The sequence below is a fragment of the Sapajus apella genome, unplaced genomic scaffold (genome assembly GCF_009761245.1).
Source record: "Sapajus apella isolate SASKATOON/1434 unplaced genomic scaffold, GSC_monkey_1.0 scaffold27, whole genome shotgun sequence".
NCBI classification, from domain to species: Eukaryota; Metazoa; Chordata; class Mammalia; order Primates; family Cebidae; genus Sapajus; species Sapajus apella.
The window spans coordinates 23,697,183-23,724,507 of record NW_022436967.1 but is presented as its reverse complement, the minus strand read 5'-3'; the positions used below and the strand labels follow the sequence as shown (position 1 = coordinate 23,724,507).

Here is a 27,325-nt window from a genome sequence, read left to right as displayed (position 1 = left end):
CATTCAAATACCAATATATACTTTCTGAAGTATTTTTTAATAGTCTCAAATCAGCTAGGACATTCAATACTCAGATTCTTAAGTTAATTAAAATCAACAGCCAAAACTTTTATATTTAGGAAATGGATATAAAAGATCTGTTTATTTTGTTAATATTTTCCAAATGGCTATACAGTATGTATTTTTGTTCATTTTTTAAAATTTTTTCTTTCCTTCCAATGCAAGCTTCATAAATATGGAGATTTCTGTCATTTTGGATATTTATTATTTTTGAATAACTCCCAGTGTCTTTCTGAATAGATTAACATGTAAATACTTATTCCTGGTGATCAAAGCTATTGGGAGGTGTGTGTGGTAACTAGGAATCTTGACCTTTCTTACTGGTTTGCCTTGTTAATTCTTTAGAGTTTACTGTGAAGAAAATCTTCTAATACTCAGTAAGCCTTGTTCCCTGCTTTCTAATCTTTACACCTCACTTATTTCTTATTACATTAAGAAGTATGTTAAATAATGCAAATAATAGGGGAATTTTTCAGTTGTCACTAGCCTTTAGGTTTGACAACCATTAGTAAGAGTGGATTTGTGCTTTTGTTGAGAGTGGATTCATTGCTGGGATGTTACTACACTTAAAGTCTCATTCAACCCTTTCCTGGTGTTATTATGCAAGAAACTATAGACATAGCATTTTTTAACCATGTATTTTAAAAACCCATACTGTTGGCATTTTAAGTGTGAAGTGCTACTGTAAGTCATATATTGAAAATAATGGATTGTAATTAAAATTTTAACATTTTCATGTGGCGTCTGGAATCTTCAGTACCAATGTATGACTCAATGAATGCTTATTTGGTTGGTTTGATGAACAGAAATTGTAAGTGCTTATATTTTGGTAAGAAATTATGGTACTGTATCCTATCTTATAAGTAAAACCCCTGACTGTAAAAGCTTTAAAAGCAAAATGTTAAAATTGGGATATGATACAATAATTATGTCAGAAAATCATGTTTTCAGTAGGCACACTCAATTAATTCTAGACTAGCAAGAATCTCAGTGTTTGTTGCTAGTTGTGTTAGTCATTCTGTACAGTGATGTTTATGAGATTAAAGTGCTGTTGTAATATTTCATAAATAATTTCTTATTTTAACAGTAGAATACCATGCTTTATAAATGATGCTTTTTTCTTGGTAATCAGTATTGTTTCATGAAGATGTATGCATTTCTAGTGGGCATGATTTTTAGATGGTATTTTGTCACATGAATATTCGTATTTCTGAACAGTGACTTTTAGAATCTACTGTCTTTTAAATCTTATTCTAGTGTGGTAGCAACATGTAGCAAAACTCAATAAAATTTCTGTTTCAGTTCCTCAGTCATAGCAGCCACACTTTCAACTGTTCAGTAGCCACACATGGATAGGGGATACCATATTGGACATTGAACATATTTGTTATTACATAAAGTTCTATTCTAAAATATAAGCAATTGTTCATTAAAAAATTATATGATTTATTTTTACTTTGTAGTAATTGCTGAAATAAAATATTTAAATTACAAAGGAAGAATTAAACAAAAACATAGTGAAAGGATTTGTTCTCTACTATTATTTTTGTTTTAGGTTATTTATGATCAGTAAAGTAGTTGTTTTAACTCTAGCTGAACAGTGTGTGCTTGTAGTCTGCTCAGCTAGATCCAGAATCCAGTGAGGAGAGAGGTTTCCTACCATTGTTCCATCATCAAGTACTATCCTCTCAAATATGCAAGCAGTGACAGCAGTGGGCAGTAGCTTTGGGAATATCTACCTATTTCGGCATTAATCTCATCCCTGGAGTTCATAATATTTCCTTATAAAACCTCTCATTTTTCCTTCCTCAGATTTGTGAGAAGGCAACATTGGAGAGACACATAGGTGAGGCTGTGCAGTAGAATAAAGATTTGCAAGGTTTTTCTAAGATAGGCTCTTAATCCTCTTCCTTCATTGATCTTGTAATTGTAGAGAAAACTTTATTATAGGATCAGTATCTTCTCCAAAGTTAATTATTTTTAAAGCCCTTATAATAATTTAAGTGACATTTTTATGTTTGTAATATGCATTACGTTTACTTATTCTTAATGGTATAATTTCAACTTTCAAATAGTTTGAAACTTTCTTTAGAGTAGGAGAGGAAAAAAGCATCTAGAACTATATGTATTTTAGAGTTCAGCCTTGTTATTGAAAGAATCCATTAGTTGCCTGCTATTGATTTCTTTAGATTGCTTGCAGTGATTGAATGCTGAGAAGGTATAGTTATTAAAACTGCATATATATGGTGGGAATTTGTACAAATAGGAGGGTTAATGTATTCTAAGGAGTAAAAATTGGTATCAGTTTGGTGATGTATGTGTAAATCTATTTTGAGTTTTTTGAAATGTGTCCAATTTGCGTGAGCAATTGATTAGGTATTTTTTTTATTTGGAGGTCTAATTTAGATTCTAATGATTAATTATATTGACTAGATTAGTGGATATATTTGCACACTATATGGTCCCATGTATAGTATGTTTATCTCTAAGACCAATAGAAGACAACTTTATTACACATGTCTGTTAACATGAAAAGGTAGGAGAAGTACCAGCCTTCAAGTGTACAGCCATCATCTCACTTGTCATTTGCATCTGAGTTAAAAGTACAAAATAGCGAGTGTGGTCTGAGATGTAATCATTCATCAGTCCTTCTTCAGTAAGTATTTACTGAGATCCATTAACCCTCCTGAGCTTTTTTATTAAAAGTTTCTCTTTTACATAATCATCCGAAATGCATCAGCAAATTGACATAGATTACATAAATATAGATTGCTAGGACACTTATGGTATTTAGGTAAAGGGAAAATATATATTAAAGATTATTTTTCCTCTGGAAAAAAAGTCTTTTCTACCAAATTACAAAACTATTCAAAAGAATTATTTTCTAAAACATAATCTTTCTTTGGTATGCTGTTGAAATAAAAGGATTTAAATAAGATACACATGCTGATGTATCTGGAAATGAAAAAGTGTAGCTCGGCCAGGCATGGTGGCTCATGCCTCTAATCCTAGCACTTTGGGAGGCCAAGGCTGATTACCTGAGGCTTACCTGAGATCGGGGGTACAAGATCAGCCTGACCAACATGGTGAAACCCCGTCTCTACTAAAAATACAAAAAATTAGTCAGGTGCAGTGGCGCATGACTGTAATCCTAGCTTCTTTGAAGTCTGAGGCAGGAGAATTACTTGAATCCAGTAGGCAGACATTGTAGTCAGCCTAGATTACGCCACTGCACTCCAGCCTGGGCAACAGAGTGAGACTTCGTCGCAAAAAAAAAAAAAAAAAAAAAAAAAAAACTCAGCTCTTCTTCCTGGGATTAATATTGACATTTAATTAGAAGATGAACAGGTGTTCTACAGATATTTCATATATATCATTCTGAAAATATATATTATGTGTCATTCAACCTCATCAAAACGTTATTTCAAATGTTTGAAAATAGTTTACTAATGCAATTTTGTTCCCAAACAGAAACATTTTTAGTATATCTCAGTTTATGTCAACTTTACTTTCAATTCTATGTTTACATAATTGATCTTTCAAAAACAAAAAGATAATTAGAACAAATATCAGGATAATATTTAATAGTGATTTTTTTTTTTTTAGACAAAGTATTAGATCAGATTTTTTTGGGAAAAAAGCTCTGTGATTGCTTGTTTTGAATGGCAAGCATTGTATTTTTTTTTTAAGTTGTTTTCTGGTTGTTGTTACAGCTATGAAGTCTTACACTCCATACTTCATGCTCCTGTGGAGTGCTGTTGGGATAGCGAAGGCTGCCAAAATCATCATCGTGCCTCCAATTATGTTTGAAAGCCATATGTACATTTTCAAGACGCTAGCCTCAGCCTTGCATGAGAGAGGCCACCATACAGTGTTCCTCCTCTCTGAAGGCAGAGACATCGCCCCATCTAATCATTACAGCCTCCAGCGCTACCCAGGGATCTTTAACAGTACCACCTCAGATGCTTTCCTACAGTCCAAGATGCGGAATATTTTCTCTGGGAGATTGACAGCAATCGAACTGTTTGACATACTGGATCACTATACCAAGAACTGTGACATGATGGTTGGCAACCATGCCCTGATCCAGGGTCTGAAGAATGAAAAGTTTGACCTGCTGCTGGTGGACCCTAATGATATGTGTGGATTTGTGATAGCTCATCTTTTAGGGGTTAAATATGCTGTATTTTCAACTGGCCTTTGGTATCCTGCCGAAGTGGGCGCTCCTGCTCCATTAGCATACGTCCCAGAGTTTAACTCACTCCTCACAGACCGCATGAACTTGTTGCAAAGGATGAAAAATACTGGTGTTTACCTCATTTCCAGATTAGGAGTCAGCTTTCTGGTTCTTCCCAAATATGAAAGGATAATGCAGAAGTACAACCTGCTGCCAGAGAAGTCCATGTATGATTTGGTTCATGGGTCCAGCCTGTGGATGCTGTGTACTGACGTAGCACTGGAATTTCCAAGACCTACTCTGCCTAATGTTGTTTATGTAGGAGGAATCCTAACCAAACCAGCCAGTCCACTACCAGAAGTAAGGTTTGCTGAATTCCTTGGTAATTCTTTTTTAATGTAAAAGTCAATTTTGATTTTTGGAAGAGATAGGATTAGTTATTGTTTGATAGCTAACAGTACTCTAAAAAGTGATTAGGACATGGGGCCTCAAAAGTCCCTTTATTTGGGTTCAACACTTCCCTGGGAAACATTCCTGCTTTGAATGAGCATTTCTGTAATTCTGAAAAGACTGCTGTACCATATGGTCAATAAACTGTCTGGGAAATAGGTTTCTGATTAAGGAATAGTTATAGTATTTGAGGATAATATAATAAATGGTTAGTTTTAATGAGTATAAGTGATTTTACCTTTAATTGCACACAGAGTCCCCTCTGTTCTACCCTAAATTGCACAGGTATCTATGTTTAGCTTTGGTTGAGTGAACTGAAATAAGTATAAAAGAAGTGAATAGATGTTCTTCTCTGGGAGGGTATAACACTAGTTTATGTCCAATCAGGAAAGTGAGGTGGTAGCTTCCATCAAAGTAGAGAGTTAGTTAATTTAAGCTAGTAAGTAAATGTAATGGTTTTAAGGAAAGCATACTCTATTGCTATTTCATTTTAATGATGGAATCAATGGTACTTTAAGAAACTCTGTTCCTTATGTCAAACTTAAATCGTTTTTATTGGTTGAGCCATCAGTAAATCCCTTGGTGTTCTGTTTACCATCCTAGTTTGTTTTTTATTAGGTATCCTACACTAGCAGAAGCCATAGATATACCTATTGTTGTAGTGAGTTTTCTAATGTCCGACTGAATCTCTAAATTTAACCTCAACATCAGGTCCCATTTACTAGGAAGTGTAGGGCTTATTGCTGGATTTTCTCTATTCAAACTATTTGTACCCTACCTCTATAAATAGCCTCTCAAAACAATTCTGCTAAATTGTTGATTTCTAGCTCTGGTACTACATACTAAAAATTCTGTCAGGGCCTTGATGAAGAATAAATCCAGATTTTCTCATATAGATGAGAATAATCACAGGGCTGAATTTTGTCATGAGCCAATAAAGTTTTTAGAAATATATGACCCATAGGCTTTTCTAATATGGTCATTAGACTTATATTTAATAAATAATATATTGATATATTTCATGTAACATGGAAACATAGAAATGGCCTGTACACCCATAGCATTTCAAATATATGCAGCCACTGGAAGCTATGAGGGCACACACTTGTTCTCTCTGACATCAACTGTAAAAGATATGGATTAATCTCAGCTTATCTTAGCCATTCATGTATTTATCCAAGCTCATTTTGAATCATCAAAACTTCTCTGGCAGAGTCACCTTACTAAAGGTAGCTAAAATCAGATTTTAGAAGCAGCTTCTAAAAGATTTGGTAATCGGGTGTGTCTTTACCCTAACTGAGTTATTTATAATGTTACACAAATCATTTTTGTTCTCTCTAGGTCTTCATCTTTTCCCAGCTAGAGTACCACCTTTCTGCCAGCTCCTTTTGGTTTTCATCTGGGTGCTCTCTCTCTCTTCTTCAATCACTTGATTGAAGAAGAAATATATGATGAAAAGGAGCTGGATGCTGTAGCTCATGCCTATAATCCCAGCACTTTGGGACGCCAAGGCAGGAGGATCACCTGAGTCCAGGAGTTCGAGACTATCCTGGACAACATAATGAGAACTTCTCTCTACAAAAAAATAAACAAAAATTAGCTGGATATGGTGACACGTGTCTATAGTCCCAGCTACCCAGGAGGCTGAGATGGGAGGATCACTTGAGTTCAGGAGGTCAAGGCTGCAGTGAGCTGAGATCACACCACTGCATTCCAGCCTACGTGTCAGAGTGAGACCCTGTCTCAAAAAAAAAAAAAGAATGTTCTGACTGCCTTTTCTTTCCTTCCAGTTCCTTTACATTTGTCTTGAGTTCAGCTACTTGAATGACACAGTATAAGTACAGGATAATACTTTGTGTTTTGTTTTCAGTACTCTACTTTTCAAAAAGATGCACAGCATCTGAGTTTTTTTTTGTTTTTTTTTTTTTGGTACAATCCATGCATTTTTTTCTCTCATGGATTCCTCTGCACACAGATGTCCTTACTAGTGTCACTATTTTGTTTTACACAAAAAACATCTTTTTAGTGGTCTTTGGAGCTTGACGTAAGGAACTCAAAATCTTCTTTGATTTGCCATAATTTCTCATTTCCACTGGCTTGATTTACTTTGTGGACTCCTTTGTCTTTTCCCTCTGAGCTTTCTGTAGTGGTTCTTTTGAAATGTGTTTTTTATTTACAACATTTGCTTTGTGCCAATTAGTTTGGTTGCACACACAGACATGGCATGTGTGCATGAGTTATGTATAGTATGTGTACATAGATAACTGTATTGCAATTATTGGAAGTCTGTTAGATCATCATTGTGAAGGGCTGTTTTCATTTCAGAATGTTATTTATAGTTTTTGAGCAGGGAGTATTTTGAAGAATGATGTGCAGTACTCTTTCAGGCATGCCTTTTCTGGTGTGGTTTTATATGCTTATGAACATGTGTTCTCAGTGAGATTTTTCTAGTAGATTTATTTGAGATAATAAACTGTACCTTTTCATTCTAAAAGTTAATGAGTTTCTCAAATGCCTGTATTATTTGCAGGGCATTTGTTGTGATGATAGCACAAGAGGACCCAACAAGCAGCTGTGTAGAACACATGATTCACATATGGCAGCCTAATTGTTAATTGCCTTGGTATCTTACACTGGGAATAGATTAGGTTTTGCAGATGTCTGTAAATGACTGGACAGTAGGACTGAATTTCGCAACCTGGGATGAAAGGGTAGATAAAATTTATAAAGAACATTTTAAAGAAGGTTTCATAGTATTTGAGCCTAAAGAAATCCTGTAGAGAGCATATATTTCAGCTCCATTCATTTTATTTATTCCTTCCCTTAAAGTAGGTAGAATAGACATAGAGAATAGTTCATCCATTTCTCGTATAGTAGATACAAAGACTTCATCAAGGGCCACACAGAAAGTCTGTGGCAAAGTCAGGTGTAATGTGGGTTGTTTGCTATTTATTAGGTATTTTGTCAAGGTAATTGTATCTTTTGTCACTCATTTTAGCCATGTACTCATTTATAATTGTGTATAAAACCATTCAGAGACAGCACTTTTTTGAATCTTAATTATTTTACATCTCTCAAAGATTGTGAGGACTTAATACTCAAGTCAAATGAAGCCATATGGACTCTTACTTATGCTTCAGAGATTTGATAAACTAAATCAGCCTAAATTCAAATGCTTTTGATTACAACATGTGTCAGTGTAGAGTAAAGAAATTGATGTGCCTTCATACTAGAAATCATTTTAAAATGCATGTTAGAAATGCGCTTGGAAAAACAACTCATCATCTACTACCTGGCTACCTATAATAGGAGTCCTTAAACTATGTGGACTAATGGGAAGAAGTCTGGGATGGATCACATCCATATAGTGATTTATCTACTCCATCATTGCAGGCCAGGAGATAACATGGATACAGATTTAAAAATAAAAATTCTTTGCTTTGATCAAGAAGGTCTGTACACAGGCCCCTATTTGAATAGATCCTTTAAATATTAAATATGAATGAAATAATGACATCTAATTGGAGAGTGATTTTAAGTTTTATTTATTTTATTAGCAGATAATAATACCACCAAAGAAAAGTACATGTTTACTTAGGCAATCTAATAGTTATTAAACATTAAATGTTTCAGGTGATACTTTTTTGATGACTTCCCATTGGCTGAAATGGCCTAGGCTGCCAGGCAGTTGCTGTCTGCCAGTTTTCAACTTCTACAGCCCCAAACTCTTATAGTACCTAATAGCACTTTAAATACTGTTTTGTTGTTGTTGTGTGTTTTTGTTTTACATGGCTGTCTGAACTAGAATGTGAGTACCTTAAAAGGTTGATATTCTATAGCCTGAGTGCCTGAAAAATGGTTGGAACTCAATAAAAGTTGGGTATTTAATGAACTGTATAAATAGAAATAGTTGCCAAAAATAGGTGATTCGGTTAGTGCAACAATGTTGATACGATAATTATCATCTGTTTATTCCAAATTTATGTCTGTGTACCATCCCAGCCATTAAGAAAAAATCTGTGCCAAGTTTTTTCTTTTGTTTTTTTGAGATGGAGTCTCGCTCTATCACTCAGGCTGATGTGCAGTGGCATGATTTCAGCTCACTGCAGCCTCTGCCTCCCTGGTTCAAGCGATTCTGCCTTACCTCCCCAAGTAGCTGGGATTACAGGTGTGTGTCACCATGCCTGGTCAATTTTTATATCTTCAGTAGAGACAAGGTTTTACTATGTTGGCCAGGCTGGTCTTGAACTCTTGACCTAAAGTGATCCACCCAACTTGGCTTCCCAAAGTACTGGGATTATAGGTGTGAGCCACCGCCTCACTTCCTCCTAAGTTGTTTTAATGAATTAGAATAGCTACTCTAATGTTATGGATAGTGAGAAAAGCAGAAAACCATGCATTACCCAATTGTGAACTAAAATAGTCTTTTCTCTCTTCCAAATATGCATATAAACAGGGACTGTAGTGAAAGACAAGCCAACTGAGGTAGCATGGCACTCCTTTTTAGGTACTTCAGAGATGCTATATTTCTACATTAGGAGTATTTAGGGCATCTTAATTTCACCAGTTGTGGAGACATTTTTATTTAAGGAAACAGTCATGGTGAGAGATTTAGATTAGAGATAAACAGAGATACATGGGACCAAGGAATGGGCCCAGAGATATTCACTGTTTGTCATTTTGTCATTTGCTGGAACTCCCTCAGAGAGTAATCTTGGGAACAATGAGAGATTGAGCAACAGAGTCCTTACATTAGCCACTTGTGAGCAGGTGAGTTTATAAGAAGAAAAATGAAACGAAGAAACAAAGTAGTGGCTTTCCATAGTTGGTATTCCTTGATCAACATAGAAGCCATTACATGTTCTTACATATGGTGATTGAAATCTGATTTCATCATTAATGAATGAAATCTATAGGCTTGGATATGAGACCAGGGCCCTTGGGGCTAAAAGACTTGATTCAGGGTTGCAGCAGATGTGGAAAATTAAGGCCATTTTATTAATAGTTACATATCAAATTTATCTTACAAAATTTAAAGCTGGAGATGTAAAGCTTCATCTATATGGCAGTACTATGCGATTTTGGTAGCTATGTAGGGGTCGGAAAATTGAGGATGACAATGTTTACAAGAGACTAATAATTTCATTCCAGTTACTAATTCTGAGTTCAGAAATGATAGTACTTTACTGTTTGTTTGTTTGTTTGTTTGTTTTACATGGCTCTCTTAACTAGAATGTGAGTACTTCAAAAGGTTGATACTCTATAGCCTGAATGCCTGAAAAATGGTTGGCACTCAATAAAAGTGTAATATTTAATGAACTGTTAAATGATAGCTTGGCAGAAAAAAATAAATTCCCTAAGGGAACCCATTAATGTAAAATGTTTTTGCAGAAGTTTTATAGGCTAGTCATGTATTTTGTTTTTATTTTATAGTAAGAAGCCAAATTACCTTGCTAAAGAAATCTATCCAGGAAGTAAATAAATCAGGCACTGTTGGAACTATCAGTGACTTACTGTTAAGTTCACTGATAGAAATTTTCTAAGCAGCAATGTAGCTTTAAATAGCTTATCAGCTGCTCTATAAGCATTATGGGCTTACAAGGATTTCCTGATATGATAGGATACACAATATACAAATGAATCAAACAAACTTGTGTTTAATTGATATTGCAAGATCTGACATGATTTTAAGTTTTTAAGCTTTAATAAGCCCCAGGGAAATTTTCATTTGGGTATTAAGTCAAACACTGGCAATATTTTTAAGGGAAATATTTTTAACTGATCATTTTTAGAAATGACAATTTTCTCAATTAAATTACTGTTGACACCAGTTTGGGGGAATGATATTCTTCACAAATGCTCTAATCCTAAGCCAAACAGGTCTATTTATGAAATTGAAATTGCAACTGCCAAAGAGTTTGCCAGATCTAATTCTGAGCCAGGTTTTGACAGGACGGTGTGAGCATGAGCTCGTGAAAAGTCAGTGGCACTGAAGACAAACTACCTATTTTCTGGCTTTGTTTATGAAAAATTATGTATCATTTTCCAGGTATTGTACCTGGTATACAAAATAGCAAAGCGGAAAAACATCGGCTTTTTTAAGTCAAATGGCCCTGGCTTTTAGTCTTATCTTCATATGACTCTTTTGGATAAAGGAGTCAGCTTAATTAAAATGAAGTTAGGATGTCAGTACTTACTTCAGAGGGTTTTTGGTATATAAGAGCCAGGACAATACCTGCTGATGGTAGTTATTACTCTATTACTTTTATTATTGCTGTCATAACTCATAGCATTCAGTGAGCAAAGAGTATGGAATCACTGATCACTTCTTATTTTCCATATGCTGAAGAGAAGAATAGTTCTCAGGGGAGTGCATGGAGATGTAGGAGGGATATGGAGGAAGCATCTGTGGTTTCACCTCTCTTCATTCTGGCGGTTGACACTGGTACTTCTGTTTTCATTTTGGGGATTTTTTTTTTTTTCTTTTTTCTATCCTTTCTCTCACTGAAGTAGAAGGAAGATGATAATTGAGTGAGATATGTGGTTCTTAGATTATCTGGAGTGTGTTAAGAAATGAGCAGAAATTGTTAGATATATCTTTTCTAGGATAGAAAGAAGAATTTAGGGAGTAACTTCATCAGAATGTTGGCTTCTTTAACCTCTGGGACACTGTCTACACTGTCTAGTTTTTCAGGCCTTTCAGTGGAGGAACTGGGACTGCAGCCCCTCTTCTGCTGGAACCACACCTATGCATTCTCCTGACTCTGTGCTTCTCATTTTTGAGGAACCTAAGGTGGAAACTCTAGAGAAAGAAATGATTGCTTTCCTTCTAGCCCAGGATTATACTGAATCTCCTCCACACTCAGACCCTGCGGAACTAGACTCAGTATCCTAGAAATATCAAAAAAGGCTTAGCAGTTTCTTCTAAGATCTAAGGTGCACACTCAGCAACTGACCCCAATATTTATCCCAACTTCTTCCTATATTTTCTATTAGGTTGGTACAAAAGTAATTGCAGTTTTTGCCATTAAAAGTAATATCCCAGCAGGGCTCAGTGGTTCATGCCTCTACTCCCGGCATTTTGGGAGGCCAAGGCAGGTGGATCACCTGAGGTCAGGAGTTTGAGACCAGCCTGGCCAACATGATGAAACCCTGTCTCTACTAAAAATACAAAAAAATTAGCAGGGCATTGTGGCACATGCCTATAGTGCCCCCTACTCGAGAGGCTGAGGAATGAGAATTGCTTGAATCTGCGAGGCGGAGGTTGTGGTGAGCTGAGATTGTGCCACTGCACTCCAGTCTGGGCGACAGAGTGAGACTCCATCCCAAATAAATAAATAAATAAATAAATAAATAAATAAATAAAAAGTAATGTCCCATTGTATCCTTTATATTCTCCTTCACTTTCCTCAGTATTGTTTAGATCAAAATTTCATGAAATTAATGTTAACACATGATCGTAGGCCACTTAGTAGATCTGGGGTAGGTCTAATAATTTGCACCATGTTACCTGGTCATGCTGATACTGTTGGTCAGAGGAGCAGCCACTATTTGAGAACCACAAATTTAAACTCACACAATCAATGTGATTCATAAACGTTAATAGCATTATGTAATGTATTTTGTATCAGAATCATTTTTCTGATAATTAAAGATTTTCTCTGTTTTAGAAAGTTATTTTCAGTGTAAATTGCACCCAAATAAATGGATATATATCTAGATTTCAAGAACTAGAAAAGCCCTAGATTACATTCTACATCTGGACAGCTCATTACTTTACAGTTCCATTTTGTGAAACTGAGATGATGCTGTTGAATGATCAATTCTTGCATTAAGATATAGATCTAAATAGAATGGTCTTTTGCATAGGTAAGGGCCTCTGAACTAATAACTTCATTTTATTTATTTATTTTCAGAACTAATAACTTTCAACTCTTTTTCCTGTTTTCATTCATCTTTGCCATTTGCTTTTGGCTTTTTGTCAAGGTATATTTTTGTAAAGCAGCATTTACTGCTATTTGTAGGAATCACTTTTAGGAGGAGATTCAAGAATTCTGATTAATAGAAACATAGAGAGTTAATTAGTTGGTTAACAGACACATCCATTCTAGAAGGAGCTGTGAGAGATGAAAATACTCTTAGGAGAGAGAAAAAGAGAGAGACAGACAAATGTATCTTCCTTTGTGCTAAAACTTCAAAGAAGTTTCTATAAAAGTGGTCATTTACTTATAGTATTTTATATGGGTGACCTTTGACAGAGTGGATTTTCAGAAAAAATTATAGTGTTCAAATGCAGGAGGGGAAACTTAAGACCATGTGGTGGATACTAGTTTCCCTTGATTTTCTTCCACTTTTTTTTTTTCTCTCTCTGGATATGTGATAGAGTAAAATAAACATTACAAAGTAAGCTGACTTGGTTTCACACTTCATTAAATATAGTAGCTAGTTAACAAATGTCTATTGAATTGTTTTATACTGAATTAGATTTAGAGAAAAGGGCTTCTCACAGCATTTAAAAAGATTTGATTTGCACAGATCTTTAAGAAAAACATTAGTTCTAAGAAATATTAAATCCTTCAGAAAAAATAATGGAGAAAGCAATATTCTTTGAGTGGGGCAATTCAGGTCAGTCAACTTTTATGTCTCATTCACTTTCATATCTAGTACTATAGCACTTGCACAGTATGGACTTTAATACACATGTTTTGAAGTAACATAATCTGAAGTTGCAAAAGCCAACATACTCGCCTAATTTTTTTGCAAAAATGTAATAAAAGTTTTGTTACATTATGTATTTCCAGACCTTTTATCAGTGAAAAGCAACTCAATTGGCTTGATAAATATTATTAAAACCTTGAGGCTAACTAAATCCCTTGACTACCATTTTCAGCCCATAATGAGGAACAGATAAACTTACTTGACATTTTTTTTTTCACTGCAAAATCCTCTTAGAACTTTTTCACATGTGTGACATTGAAAAGATTTTGTAAACCACAAAGAGATGGCTATAGTTAAAAAGGATAAATGGCCATTTAGTTATAAATTCAGTGCAGATTTATTGGGTACCTAATATGTGACAGGCACTGAGCTAGCAATGCTAATTACAAGCCATAGTTTTTTTGTTTTGTTACTTCTGGTCTAATGGGGGAAATAATAACGACGTAAACAAATTAATACAATGCATATTTCCAATGCTGAAGTGCTGTAAACAGAAGCCAACAGAATGCAGTGATAGATAATAAGGAGTCTTCTCAGGCAATCAGCCTAATGCCTCCTGAGAAGGTGGAGACAGCCAATGGAGGGAGAGAGTTCCAGACAATCAATACCTACCCCCCAAGTGGGAAGGACTTTACATTTTGAAGAACTGAGAAAGATCAGTGGGGACTGAGAACCTGATGTCATGGAGCTAGGGTAGAGTGACTGAGGTGACTTTAGAGATATGAACTGAGATGGTATCATGCAAGACCTTGTGCGCTGTCCAAGGTTTGGATTTCCTTCTGAGGCTTTAGATGGGCTTTAACATGATTGGATTCAATTTTAGAAAGGATCACTCTGGTCGCTTTATGGAAAAAGTACAATAAAAGGGGAAGAGAGGAGACAGGCAGGATCAATTGGGTGAATGTTGCAGCTCCGAGGTGGGTTGATGCTGCAGAGACAGTAAGAAGTGGGATGATTCCAAATATATTTGGGAGGTAGAATTGAATAGGGTGAAGGTGAGTGATGGGTAGTTCTAAAAAACCCAGTTTTCTTGCTTGAGCAGCTGGTGGATGGCATTTCCTTGATAGGAAAGACTAGGGCATCAAGAAGTTATTTAGGAAAATACATTGTTTAGTTGGGGACATACTGAATGTGAGAACCTGTGTGTATATGAGTGGATTCAAATGTCAAATTGATGTTTGAATATGTGAGCATGGAGTTGACAGGAAAGATCAATGCTCAGTATTCAGATGTGGGAGTTATATTCCAAGAGATTTTAGTAAAGCTGTGGAAATAAATGCAGTAGCTTATAGACTCTCCGAGGAAGAGGAGGAAAGAAGAGGAGTCTCCAAGAATTCTGAGAAGTCGTAACTAGGAATGGATAAAGGATAACTAGAAAAAGTGATGTTGTAGGTCTATTCATTATCATTGTTGGTGAATCGGATGTTTCCATGAGTTAGTTGGGAACATGTACCTTGTGGTCTTCAGTCACTGGACAATTTTAGTTGTTGCTAAAATAACTGACTATATTATTAGAAATAACATATATTATTAGAAATAAATGACTAAATGTTTACTCTCCTTTAGCAATCTGTTTACATTTGTGGCATCAGACCACATTGGTGGAGGTGACAGAGCACTCACTGGGAACCAGGTGAATATATAGTCCTTGGCAAGATCGCTTTACTTTTTCTTATCACTAAATTGTGAGTGGGTCAGTGATAGGGCTTGGACGATCTTTAAAGTGTCTTCCACTTCAATGATGGTGTGAAAGACAATATTTTGAGCCTTATACATACATTAAAATATAGACTTCTATTTTTAAAACATTTTTATTTCTAGTGCAGTTGGCAGATTTCTGATAATTCATAAAGATGGAGTCTTGCAAAGAATGGACAAGAGAGAGGCATAGAAAAGGATCAGTTTCACAATTTGTTTACTAGTGAAGCTGTGATTTGTTTTTTAGTAAACCTTAAGCAATAATTAGAAATAGCATTAAGTAATATTTGTTTTTTTCAAGAAAACCAGTGATTAAAAATTCAAGCCACCATCACTTGAGGTCAGGAGTTTGAGACCAGCCTGGCCATCATGATGAAACCCCGCCTCTATTAAAATACAAAAATTAGCCAAGCATGGCGGTACATGCCTGTAATCCCAGCTACATGGGAGGTTGAGACAGGAGAATTGCTTGAAGCCAGCAGGCACAGGTTGCAGTGGGCCAAGATCACCCCACTGCACTCCAGCCTGGGCAACAGAGTGAGGCTCTGTCTCAATATATATGTATATTTATTCAAGCCAACATATTATTTGATTTTGCACAGTATAGAAAGTACATTGTTTCCCCAGGGAATATAATTAAATTGCAATTTTTATTGAAGGACTTTTTTTCTTCAACTATAATCTTAAGGTGACTTTTGAAAAGCATCAAGAATTATAAATTGTTCCATTATAAAGACACATGCACACGTATATTCATTGTGGTACTGTTTACAATAGCAAAGACCTGGAACCAACCCAAATGTCCATCAACAATAGACTGGGTAAAGAAAATGTGGCACATATAAACCATGGAATACTACACAGCCATAAAAAATGATGAGTTTGTGTCCTTCATAGGGACACAGATGAATCTAGAAACCATAATTCTCAGCAAACGGACACAAGAACAGAAAACCAAACACCACTCATAGGCGGGTGTTGAACAATTAGAACACGTGGACACAGGGAGGGAAGCATCACACACTGCGGTCAGTTGAGGGTGGCTGGGGAGGGACAGTGGGGGGGGGGGGGGGGGGGGAGGGATAATGAGGCGAGAAATACCAGATATAGGTGGTGGGAGGATGAAGGCAGCAAACCAACTTGCCATGTATATTCTTATGCAACAATCCTGCATGATCTGCACATGTACCCTAGAACCTAAAGTACAATTTTAAAAAAAAGCATCAAGCTATGTACATAATTTTCTTACCTTTTAAAAAGTATACCTTTCAGCTTTTTGTGATAGAGAATTTGTGGGTAAGATTTTGTAAAATATTTTTTTGAAACATTTTAAGGAAAACATTGAAATTACAGGAAAATGCTTCAAGCCTTGCAAATTTATTTTGGTAAAGTTGAAATGCTTTCCCCTACTCCCATAAAAAAGATACAGTTATTTCAGTTCAGTTTTAAGTAACTTGCTTTGTAAATAAAACTTGAAATGAGGCTTGTTTACGAGATCTTTATGGATTTAAACAACGGAAGTTTATTCTAATGTATAATTTGGGTCAGTTTCCTGTTATGAAGACAGAAAAGTCTCAGTTGTTTCCAAATTTTAGAAGCATTAGATGTTATGAGGAAGAGATATGTAAAAATGAAAAGAGAAGTTATTTATCTATTAGATTATGTACGACTTTTCATATGAATACAAAAAAGCTCATTTTTCAGAACATACAGGATTCTGATAATGTTTTGATATAGATGGTATAGTTTGTCTCTCTAGACTTGCTTAGTAATAACTTTAGTCTTTTTAGATTACAGCTTAATGGAGATCGTATTTAATATTTTCTATATGTGATTTCAAATAATACGCTATTTAAGCTAGGCTTATTTTCCATCTAGGCCACATAACATTTTAACAGAAATGACAAGTAATATATAGATATCAGCTTTATTCACATATTATATATAATCAGTACTTATGTTGATTACTTCTTTCAGCTGAATAGGGAATAGAGCTTCAAAAGGTTTATATCCAGCATTTGAGTACTTTTGTTATTCTCTTTAAAAAGTCAGTATTAGGCACTACTGGTTACTACCAGCTGAAGCCTAACACAGCTGTGTATTTAGCATTTAATCATGCTAAGAATTGCTAATTAGAAAATCAAACCGGACAAAGCGTACCCAGTGGAGTTGATACAATACCATTTCTGTTTGAGAACCATAAATAAATAATCTTTACGCATTAGTGTTTCATTAATAAGCATTTGTACTAAATGTGTAAAGCAGGCAATCTTCAACAAAATGTTTTAACTCACTAGAAATAATTTCTTGATATTATCCTTTCACAGAAATCCATAATCTCTTTAAAATATAGGCAGCTTATCAAAATTTTCTATTCAGCCTTTGATGTCTCTATTTTTCATTTTCTTCTATTCTGCTTCATTTCAGCATTCTGCTGCCCCCTTTCCCCTCCCCCCAAACTTCCTGCTGCCCTTTCCACTCTGCTTTGTTTTACCCTACATTGTGGCCACAAACCAACTGTAGCATCCTCAATTAACCTTATTGTGGCTCAGGCTCCAAAATTCCCTTCACTCACTCTCTCTCTCTCTGTCATTTTTTTTTTTTTTAAATTTAAACCACCTTGTTTCTAAACCTCAGATACACTTAGTTGTAGCAAAGAATGAGGGCAAAGACATTCATTCAGCACTATATGTTAGTGGCTGATAGCAATTTAACATATTACCTTTCTAGGAGTAGTGAATATTTTATGCCGAAATTGGAGTCTAGTGACAGTGAGGCATAAGTTGGAAGAATCAATAACAGCAGCATAATCTGGTTAGTAAAAGTCAGAGAGGTGATGGTTCCAGAGGATTAGGAGAACACAATATGAATGCCCCTAATACCAGTTTGATGGTCCACTCCTATTGGGGATTATGGCTCAAACTTTGTCTGAGGAAGGAGGTAAGGCAGAATTTTCAGCTGCATCTCACATCTCATGGTCATTGTGAGTTTCCAGGTAATAGTGAATGTTACACTGCTTGGTACGGTGCTTAACATCCTCCTGTAGATGTAGTTTTTTCTTTTCTGGTTTGAGAATAAAATAGGCCGGACACATACCATGTTGCTGTTTAGACTGTACATAGTTTTTTGAGTATGTGTTCTTGTTTAGAAATATACATTTTGGGAGGTAAGGAATTTGCAATTTCCTGAAATTCAATAAGTACACACTTAGTTTTAGCCTTTGTAGACTAGCTTTTTTCACTAATTACTATTTTCAAACCTGTCCATGTGGTAACAAACAGTCCTGGGATTCAAGAGATTGGAGCTTGAGTCTCATGTCAACCACTCACTGACTTTGACATCATGGAACTTGTCACATGAACTTTCCAGATGCAGCTTTCTTACTTGTAAAAAAAAAGTAAATAATATTTTTGTCCATATCAAAACATTGAAGATCTATTGAAATAATACTTGTAAGTATCTATAAATTACAGAGCATTGTTATAATGAGCTGCATTTTTAAGAGAACATTTAATGGAAAACCAAACATCTAGAATGTTGCTGCCATTTCTTCTACTAAATCTAGCAATAAAAAGGCTTTTTATGGAAGTGTTATTTACTCGAATGACACCAAGAGCTAGAAAGAAAGTCACAAAGACATTTGAGAGGCAAAAATAATGCCAAAATGCCCAGGAACTAACATTTATTTACTTGACTCACTGCAGCTGCCCTTAGGCCTTCATCATGCAGCATTAATTTATTCCAATTATATACCTGCTAAACAGCTTGGTTATTTTATTTCCAAATCTATGAAGGTTAAAACAGCAAGTATATTTTTGAGGCAGGCATGCTGAAAGCAATGAATACTGATGATGTAATGACCTGACAGAACAGAGATATCCAGAACCACTTCATCATGATAGGCCCACTTGATTCACTTGCAAAATAGAGTTTGGTCTAAACCAACCTTCAGAATTACAGGCTAAAATATGTAACCTCATACATGTTTTCTCCCAGATTAATATATTTTAAACCTTTGGCAGATTTCTTGAAATTAACTTGCCATAGAATACATACATGACATAAATTTAAAATGGCATGTGGTACTTGTTTTATTTACTTAAAACAGCAAAAAATACCCTTTTATCATTATGATCAGACCAGACAATGACACTTAAAACATTGTAAATCATGTATTCATTTAAATCCAGTGACGATGTTAGCTCCTGAGAAGACAGGATCTAGCAAAACACACTTGTTTTTTGCCCTCATTAAACGACTGATCCCATTACTCAACATCTCGAAGTGCTACAAAGGAAAGCATAGAGTGCTAGAGAGTATGACATTAGGGCCTGGGAATAAGAAACAGTGTCGTTACGAGCTTTTTACATGAGGGTTCCCAGGGTGTTCCACTGTAGTTTTTCCATTCCTGACTTCTGGATCTGTGCTAAGAAAATGCTTACTAGGTAACTGACAACAAGACCCTCTGGAGAATCCAGTAACTAAAGCTTCTTGAAAGGAGTAGGAAGAAAAACTCCAGATAAGGCAAATTTTAGGAGCATTCATCTTTCCTCCCTCCTTCTATTTTCCTTGCTCATTTCATTCTTTCCATAGTAATTTATCAAAGGTCACCAAGTGTAAGACACTGCACTGGCTCACTTTTAAACTCATTTCCTGTGACAGAGAGCAAGGACTTCCTTCCTCCTTCTCCTATCATGACTGGCATTTTAAGTCATTCTGATCTTTGATTAGGCCGAATGTTCTCTACTTTATTGGAAAGTTCATTCATCCCACTGGTCACTTGTTTGGGTGATGAATTCTTTATGTCATTTTCTGACTCCATTAAGTTTTGTAGGTCTGCTGTGTCCAATTATGCTCAGGCCTGACTGGTATTTTTATCTATCTCTTACTGCAGAAGATTTTCTAGCTTTCATTCCAAACTCACTGAGGTTTTCTCACAGACTTTCCTAATCTGGTGGGGATCTTAGCAGAAGATATTACTTTATCCTTGTAAAAGATAATGTCCAGCCCTTTATACTTATATCGTTGGCTAATTCCATTACTTATTGAGAAATATTTATTGAGTGCCTATCAACTAGAAAGGGCTCCATTAGATACTAGAGATACAAAGTAAAATGCTGTAGCCCTTAAAGCCCTCATGGATCTTGCAGGCAATCTATAAATTTTCTAGTTCACTGTGATTCCAATGCCCTTTCCATTTGTGAAAGAAAACCCAAATGGAAATAAAGGATAGGAATCTCTGGCTGTCTTCTACCCTCATTATCAGACTCCATTCACATTTCATTCATTAATTCTCTCAGCAAATACATTCAGTATGAGGAGCTATTCCGTCAGATACTCGAAGAACCTGCTACTCCAAGCCTCATCTTCTAGGTGTTCTGATGTCCCTTGCTCCATTGTTTAACATAAGGACATTCACATTTCCATTAAATCTAGGCAGAGTTGACGCTAAGAGTTGGAATGGGATTATGTATCCAGAAAGTGGTACCATGAAAGGCAGCCTTGCTGGCCTTTAGTTAATTTGGAATGAAGAATCTGTGTTTTGTAATCTTTTCCATGACAGTACTTTGCTTTGCCTTTTCCTCTTTTATTGTCTCTTGACTTTTCCTTAACAATTGAGCATGGTGCCTTTTGAAAACCATCTTTGAGATGACGTAAGGAGGTTGCTTGATACTAGAATGAGCACAGATTTTAACACAAGGCAAACCTGTGTTGTAATCCTGGGTTTACTATTACTAGATGTAAGTCATTGGGAAAGTTACTTAATTTCTCAGAACCTCAATTTATCCACGAAATGAGAAAAATTCTTCTTTTGCAAAACAATAAAATGAATTGTGTTAAATACTTGGCACACAGTAAACCTACTTCACCTTAGTTGCCTAGCCTTGTCTTCCTGAAACAGAGCTTGCCTGGAGGAGAAGGGGATCACATGAAAGCAATGAACTGGAATCAGGATAATGGATGCCTTATTGGGTGTATGAAACATCAATTGTTGACTTCAGTTTTATGTCATATTGAGTGCATTTTCCTTTTCATTCTTAAGATTTTATAGATTGATAGTTTTAATGTAAAAATATATTTTTTAGAAGAGAAAAGTTTCTCAGGTTTCTACTTCTACTATGTTTTTCAGGAGGAATATATTTATAGCTATTGACTCAGATAAGCCCTAACTGACATCCAAAATGAAATAAGAGATTATTTTTAAGTGCTAAAGTTAAAAATATATATGCGATATATCTTAAGGTAGCTGGTTTTATTTAATTCAAAGACATATCCTAGGAAATATCATCAAAGGACCTGTATTAGTTTGTTTTCACACTGCTGATAAAGACATACCTGAGAATAGGCAGTTTACAGAGGAAAGAAATTTAATGAAGAGCTCACAGTTCCATGTGGCTGGGGAAGCCTCACAACCATGATGGAAGGCAAGGAGGAGCAAGTCACATCTTATGTGGATGGTGGCAGGCAAAGAGAGAGCTTGTGCAGAAAACCTCCTGTTTTTAAAACCATCAGATCTTGTGAGACTTATTCAATATCATGAGAACAGCACAGGAAAGACTTGCCCCCAGGATTCAGTCACCTACCACCAGGTCCCTGAGTCTGAAAATAAAATCAACATGACTGATAGTTTTAAAAGTGAATTTGAGATGTTACAAGATGACATTCAGTAGTTTTTAAGTTGGAAATTTATGTTAAAGGCAAATAAATATCAATAAAAAGAGGAAAGGGGGCTTCTTATCCTTATAAAGTAGTTGAGATGGGAATTAATGCAAACTAGATACTGAGTAACAGCCTTCTCTTGTTAAAATTGTTAACAGGACCCTCATGTATGTAATAAAATTGCAAGGTCCGATACAGCAACATGTGGCTGAAAGATCATGAGCTTTTTCAGCATATATGAACCCTTGTTGACTTTTTTTTTTTTTGTGATTTATATCTTTGAGATCGTAGGACTTCCTGAGTCTTCTGTTCTCATTTTTAAGGGAAATGATCTATTTTATAGTGATGTTTTGCAGTTTAAATGGGATAATAAAATGAGTAAAGCTCCTTTTTCTGCCATGCTCAACACATATTAGGCCCTCAGTGATCAGTAGCTATTTTCTACCTTGTAGCAAGATTAACGTATAATACAATTTTTGGGGGTAGAGTTTTATTTATGTGTTCTTTACCATATGAGACTGCTCAGCTGAACTTAATATTTTGTATCAACTTCTCAGGCTGTGACTATTTTGCTTCCTGAATCCTCCTCCTATATTTTCACTTGAATGAGCAGCTATATATTGAATCACCCAGCATGGACAGCTGAATAAACTAGCATTCATCACTGTAGTAAATAAAAGCTCATTTTATTTATTTCATCTTTCTTTCTTGTAGCTGTTTTAGTTTGTAAGCAATAGGATTTGTTTGCTTGTCATTTAGCTTTCTTTTGATATGTGAGAAAAAATGTATTTGTTTCAAAAAAAATATGTTGTCTTAAAGGTCCTTAATGGAATAGTGATAGAAAATAAATAGGGTGGAATTGTTTAATGACAATATTTTAGAAAAATTATTTTTAATGCAGAATGGGGTACTTTTATTTGTGGATTATTATCTACGGGTCTCTGAGATCAGCTATGCGACCTCGGATTAGTATTGTAACTCAATCAGAACAAAATTAGAAACAACTGCTCCTTTAAAGGATTATTTTTGTCCACAATGGGAAGTAGCTTTTTGAGATATTTAAAAGAAGAACAAAAGGCTTTTTTGGTTTTTATTATTTTAATGTCATTTTAGTTTGTTTAATTGTAGGTGGAAGTCCAAGGTAAAATTATGAAATGGTAGTGCCCAGGACTTAAGATGCACAGTCAGGATACTCTCTGACTTTTTTGTTTATATTAAGTTATAAAAACAGTGTCTGGATGCGGGTCAATGGCAGTGGCTTCTAGGTAATTAGGCACCCATATTCAGGAGAACTGAAAGAAATACCAAAAATGAAGTTTAAATTTTAATAGTTAGACAGGCTTGGGGAATGATAAAGCACCTAAATAAGCCACTTGAATTACAGTTGGGACAATTATATCCTTGAAAAAAAAATATTGCACTGAGCCACATAGTGACAAGGAGAAGTTGTTCTTGTTTTGTGTTTTTCCATTTGGTGCTGATAAAGAGGAACTTGAGGGAATTAGAAAAGGTGTCATATTATCACATTTTTCTGAATGAAGCCAGTACTAATCAGCCTTTAAATAGCTTCAAGGCATTATTTTAGATCCTATTTCAAAAACAAAAGATAAATCACTCCAACTATATTTCCTTCTGATAATGCTAAGCACAGTATGTATTTGGCATTATACACAGTAATTACTCAGTGAATCTGCTGGACAAATAAGTGCATTTGTAATTTTTATATCAGTTTCTCAGATGGGGGAAAAACTAAGACTTTAAGCATATTACATAGGAGTTAGAGAAAGGGAATCACTTTGGCTAACATAGGCATTCTTTTTTAATATTCTATTTAGATCTCTTAAAAGCCATGACACATCAAAAATGAAATACACATTTCTCAAATTCTCAATGCTTCTTTCTGGTTTCAGCAAATACTGGTGGTTCCTCCTTGGAAATGTCATCTATATTTTTCTGTTCAGTTTTATTTCCACTCCCATTTTCTGCAAACTGCTGTGACCTCGCATGTGAACAATCACAGCACCTACGAACCTGTTTTCCAGGCTTTACCCTTCAGCCACGGTGCCTTTCTTCTCTAAATCTAATCTACGCTGAAAATAGTGACTGATTAATCTTCAAACAACACACACTTGTTATGTGATTTCTCCCTTGAGAAATAGTTTTTTTGGAGCCCCGTATGTAGATGATGAAGTTAAAAAAACCCTGATAACTGGCATTCAGACCTACCTGTTCATTGGTAACCTTCTCATTTTATGCCTTATAGTTATTCACTTCAGGTAAACTGATCTGTTTTCCATTTTTGACATCACTTCATCTGGAAGGCTTCCTGGACCCTTTGATGTTTTTATCTGAATATTTAGCATATCACAATGAATTGCAATGATTCTTTTACTCACCTTTCCCTCCTTGGACTGTGATGAATTCATTGGCTCCTCATTTGGATCTCTTGAGGTAGGCACTCATTTTATCATCTTTGTCTCCCTGTGGCTGGTATATTATAGTCCTTTCATAAACATACACTGAATGGATAAATTAATACAATATATAATTCATGATCTATGCATCTTCAAGCCTTTTGCTGCCTAAAGTGTTCTATTCCTTGCTTTATGCCTATTAAAATCCAGCCTATCCTTCATTTCCTTCAGTTAATGGTTGTTGAGTGTCTCATATGCTGAGTGTGAAGCATGGAGTGGTCAACATGCATCTCTGCATAGTCCTTCTACAGCTGAAAGTGGCCCACTTGCCTCTTAAGTTATCGTTCTTAGGCACCACTTTGCTGGAACGCATCACATACAGTTATACATTCATATCCTTATGTCTTAATATCCCTAATCTCGTTAAGTACCTCAAAGCTACTTTCAGCTTCTTCTACTATAATTAATTCTGCTATATTCTTCTACTATAATTAATTACATATAACACTCTGCACAGTCTGTCTTCACACAAAGACAGACTTTCTAACCATTTTCAAGGTTTGAAAAATATAAGGAAACTTTGAAGGGGGAATTCAGTCTGTGTTTATGGTGAAGAACATTCAATGAACAAACAAATGAACAAATCCCAATATTGGTGAGAAGTTGTTACCAAGCCACGGGAAAATTTCTTGAATGAGGATAAGCATCAAGAGTAGTCAATACCAAGGTCTCTTTAAAACAATCGCAGTGGTGACTGTTTGGTGAGTGCTTACCATGAGGAAGTGGAGTGTTGAGTGCTTTTACATGCACCATTTCATTTTGTCCTCATAATATCCTGTGAGATATAAGAAGTATTGGCAACCTCATTTTCCTTATCAGGTAAGAAAAGATGAGTAACCTCATTCAAGTTGCATAGTGAGATATCAAGCCCAGGTCTTTTTGAATGCCTGTGTTTTTAACCACTATTTTTGAATGTTGTAGAGTTAATTTGGTATTGAAATAGGCTAAACCATTAAAAAAATTATTGGAAGGTGAATAGTATTTTCCCATTTTCTGGATTTCTCCTAAACAGCATGATTAAATTTTTATCATCAGGCCATAGTATACTAATTTTTGTGCTTATATATCACATCGTTAGAAAAAGACCACAAATGGTAATTGTGTACTAAAACTTCTAATATTTTATACAAGATGAAAAATAAATAGAGACAATAAGGAAAATTCTCTTATGGTCATCATAGAAAAACCTGCTTATACTAAAGAAGTAGTCATCCAATATATACCAAAGACCTTAAGTTAACATGCCATCTGGGAAAAGACAATTTCACAAAGGCTGGATTTGTTAGATTTGTGCTTTGATATGATACACATATGTTTTCTATCTATCTGAGTTGTATAGGGAAAGATTAGTGAAATCAGTAGATTATACATATTTCAGGACACTGTTGATTTAGCAAATGTTTATTGATTGTATACTATGAGCTAGAGCTTGTCTAGGTTTGGGGGACAGAAGAAAGAATGAAACAAGAATGTACAGTTTTAAGCAGGAAATCCGATGTAAACAATTAAATAGATAACTGCACAGAGACACAATATCTTTTTGTCATATTATGTGGTATATGTAATAAGAAATATTGCAGACTATCAATTGATCTTTCAAAGTTAATTAGCTCCGAAGATATACTTAGATATACTGTTTTGCAAGATTTATGTGTGATATGGTACTTAAAGAAAAACTTCCATGGGGTTGATTAGTGACAAAACAAAAACGCCTTTCAGGGAAAAATTTGACATTTATTTTCATTGCTAATTAAAAAAGACCCTGAATCAGATATCTTTAGTTGAACAAAAGAACAACATGAACTATTTATTTGTTTGAAATTCACTGTGAAATAAAGAGAGCTGCTAATTTAAGATCTATTAGATGATACATGTGTCTATATATAGATATATGTATACAGATATTTGTATATATATTTATATATGCATAATAAAACACTTCAGCCTCAATCAATGTCATAGAAACAATATGGTAAACAGTGAAGTTGTCATTGTCATGATCATAATCATCAAGAGTACCATGGGAAATAATTTCTGTTTTAATGAAAAAAATTATTTTCTAGAAGTAGCATTTTACAACTGGGGTTTCACAGGAGAATAAAGCCCTGCAAAAAATGATTTGAATGACTATTTTCTCAGTTCTAAAGATGACACAGAGATAGTACCATTTCCAGATGCATTCAAGAGAAGTTAATTCATTGCACACAATGGACACCTTGGATAGGGCATTAGGTCTAATTCTCTCACAAAACCAGAGATGAGAAAGGATCTTGGCTAGTCTCTTGAAATAGATTTCCATGCTATGTGATGCTAATAATTCATTATTATGATGTAGTATTTTCTGATATGCCTAGAAATGACAATATTTTTTGTTTCAATTTGTTCAAATTGTTGGGGCCACTGCCACCTTCATGTTAGAGTCACAGTCCTGCAGAAATGCACTTCCACAATCACTGGGGACAGGCTTTTGCAGAAGTTTCACAGATTGAAGCAGTACTAAATCTTTTGGAATTCAGAAACATGACTAATGATCTAGGGAAAGAAGCATGTTACCATCACTGGGATTTAGTCTGAACTCTTCATTTGATTTTGTTTGTAAAAGTATATACAACTAGAACCAGATTGGCAATTTCAGTAGTAAATAATTTATTCTTTTTTTGAAAGTCATATTGACATCTGTAGAGATTTTATAAAATATATCAATTATAGCTTTAATTAGTAAGCAGTCTCCAGTGGTATTGCTTGAAATGTTATAAAAGACGTCAACTGCTTCCTTCCTGAGGAGCTATAGTAATAACTTCTGATTTTGTTTTAGGTCATTACTTACAATGATAGTTAAATAATAATAGCCAATGCTCATTGAATGCTTTTTTATATCAGTTACCATTCTAAGCAATTTACATAAATTAGCTTTTTTTTGGTTTGTTTTTAAGGGAGTCTCACTCTGTTACTCAGGCTGGCGTGCAGTGGCACTATCTCAGCTCACTGCTGCCTCAGTCTCCCAGATTCAAACGATTCTCCTGCCTCAGCCTCCTGAGTAGCTAGGACTACAGGCTTGTGCCATCATGCCCAACTAATTTTTTATAGT

The 27,325-nt window shown here is 35.2% G+C and overlaps 1 protein-coding gene across 2 annotated transcripts in view; it reads left to right on the top strand.

Annotated features, from left to right (window-relative positions):
* Positions 1-27,325, top strand: part of UGT8 (UDP glycosyltransferase 8) — an 82,134-nt gene that overhangs the window by 24,333 nt on the left and 30,476 nt on the right. The window contains exons 1-2 of one of the 2 annotated variants that reach the window (XM_032292473.1): positions 1,868-1,906; positions 3,774-4,597. In XM_032292473.1, the coding sequence (XP_032148364.1) occupies positions 3,776-4,597 (822 nt within the window). In that variant the 5' untranslated portion in view covers positions 1,868-1,906; positions 3,774-3,775. Of the gene's footprint in view, positions 1-1,867; positions 1,907-3,773; positions 4,598-27,325 lie in introns of those variants that run through there. The other variant, XM_032292472.1, reaches the window with a different exon arrangement.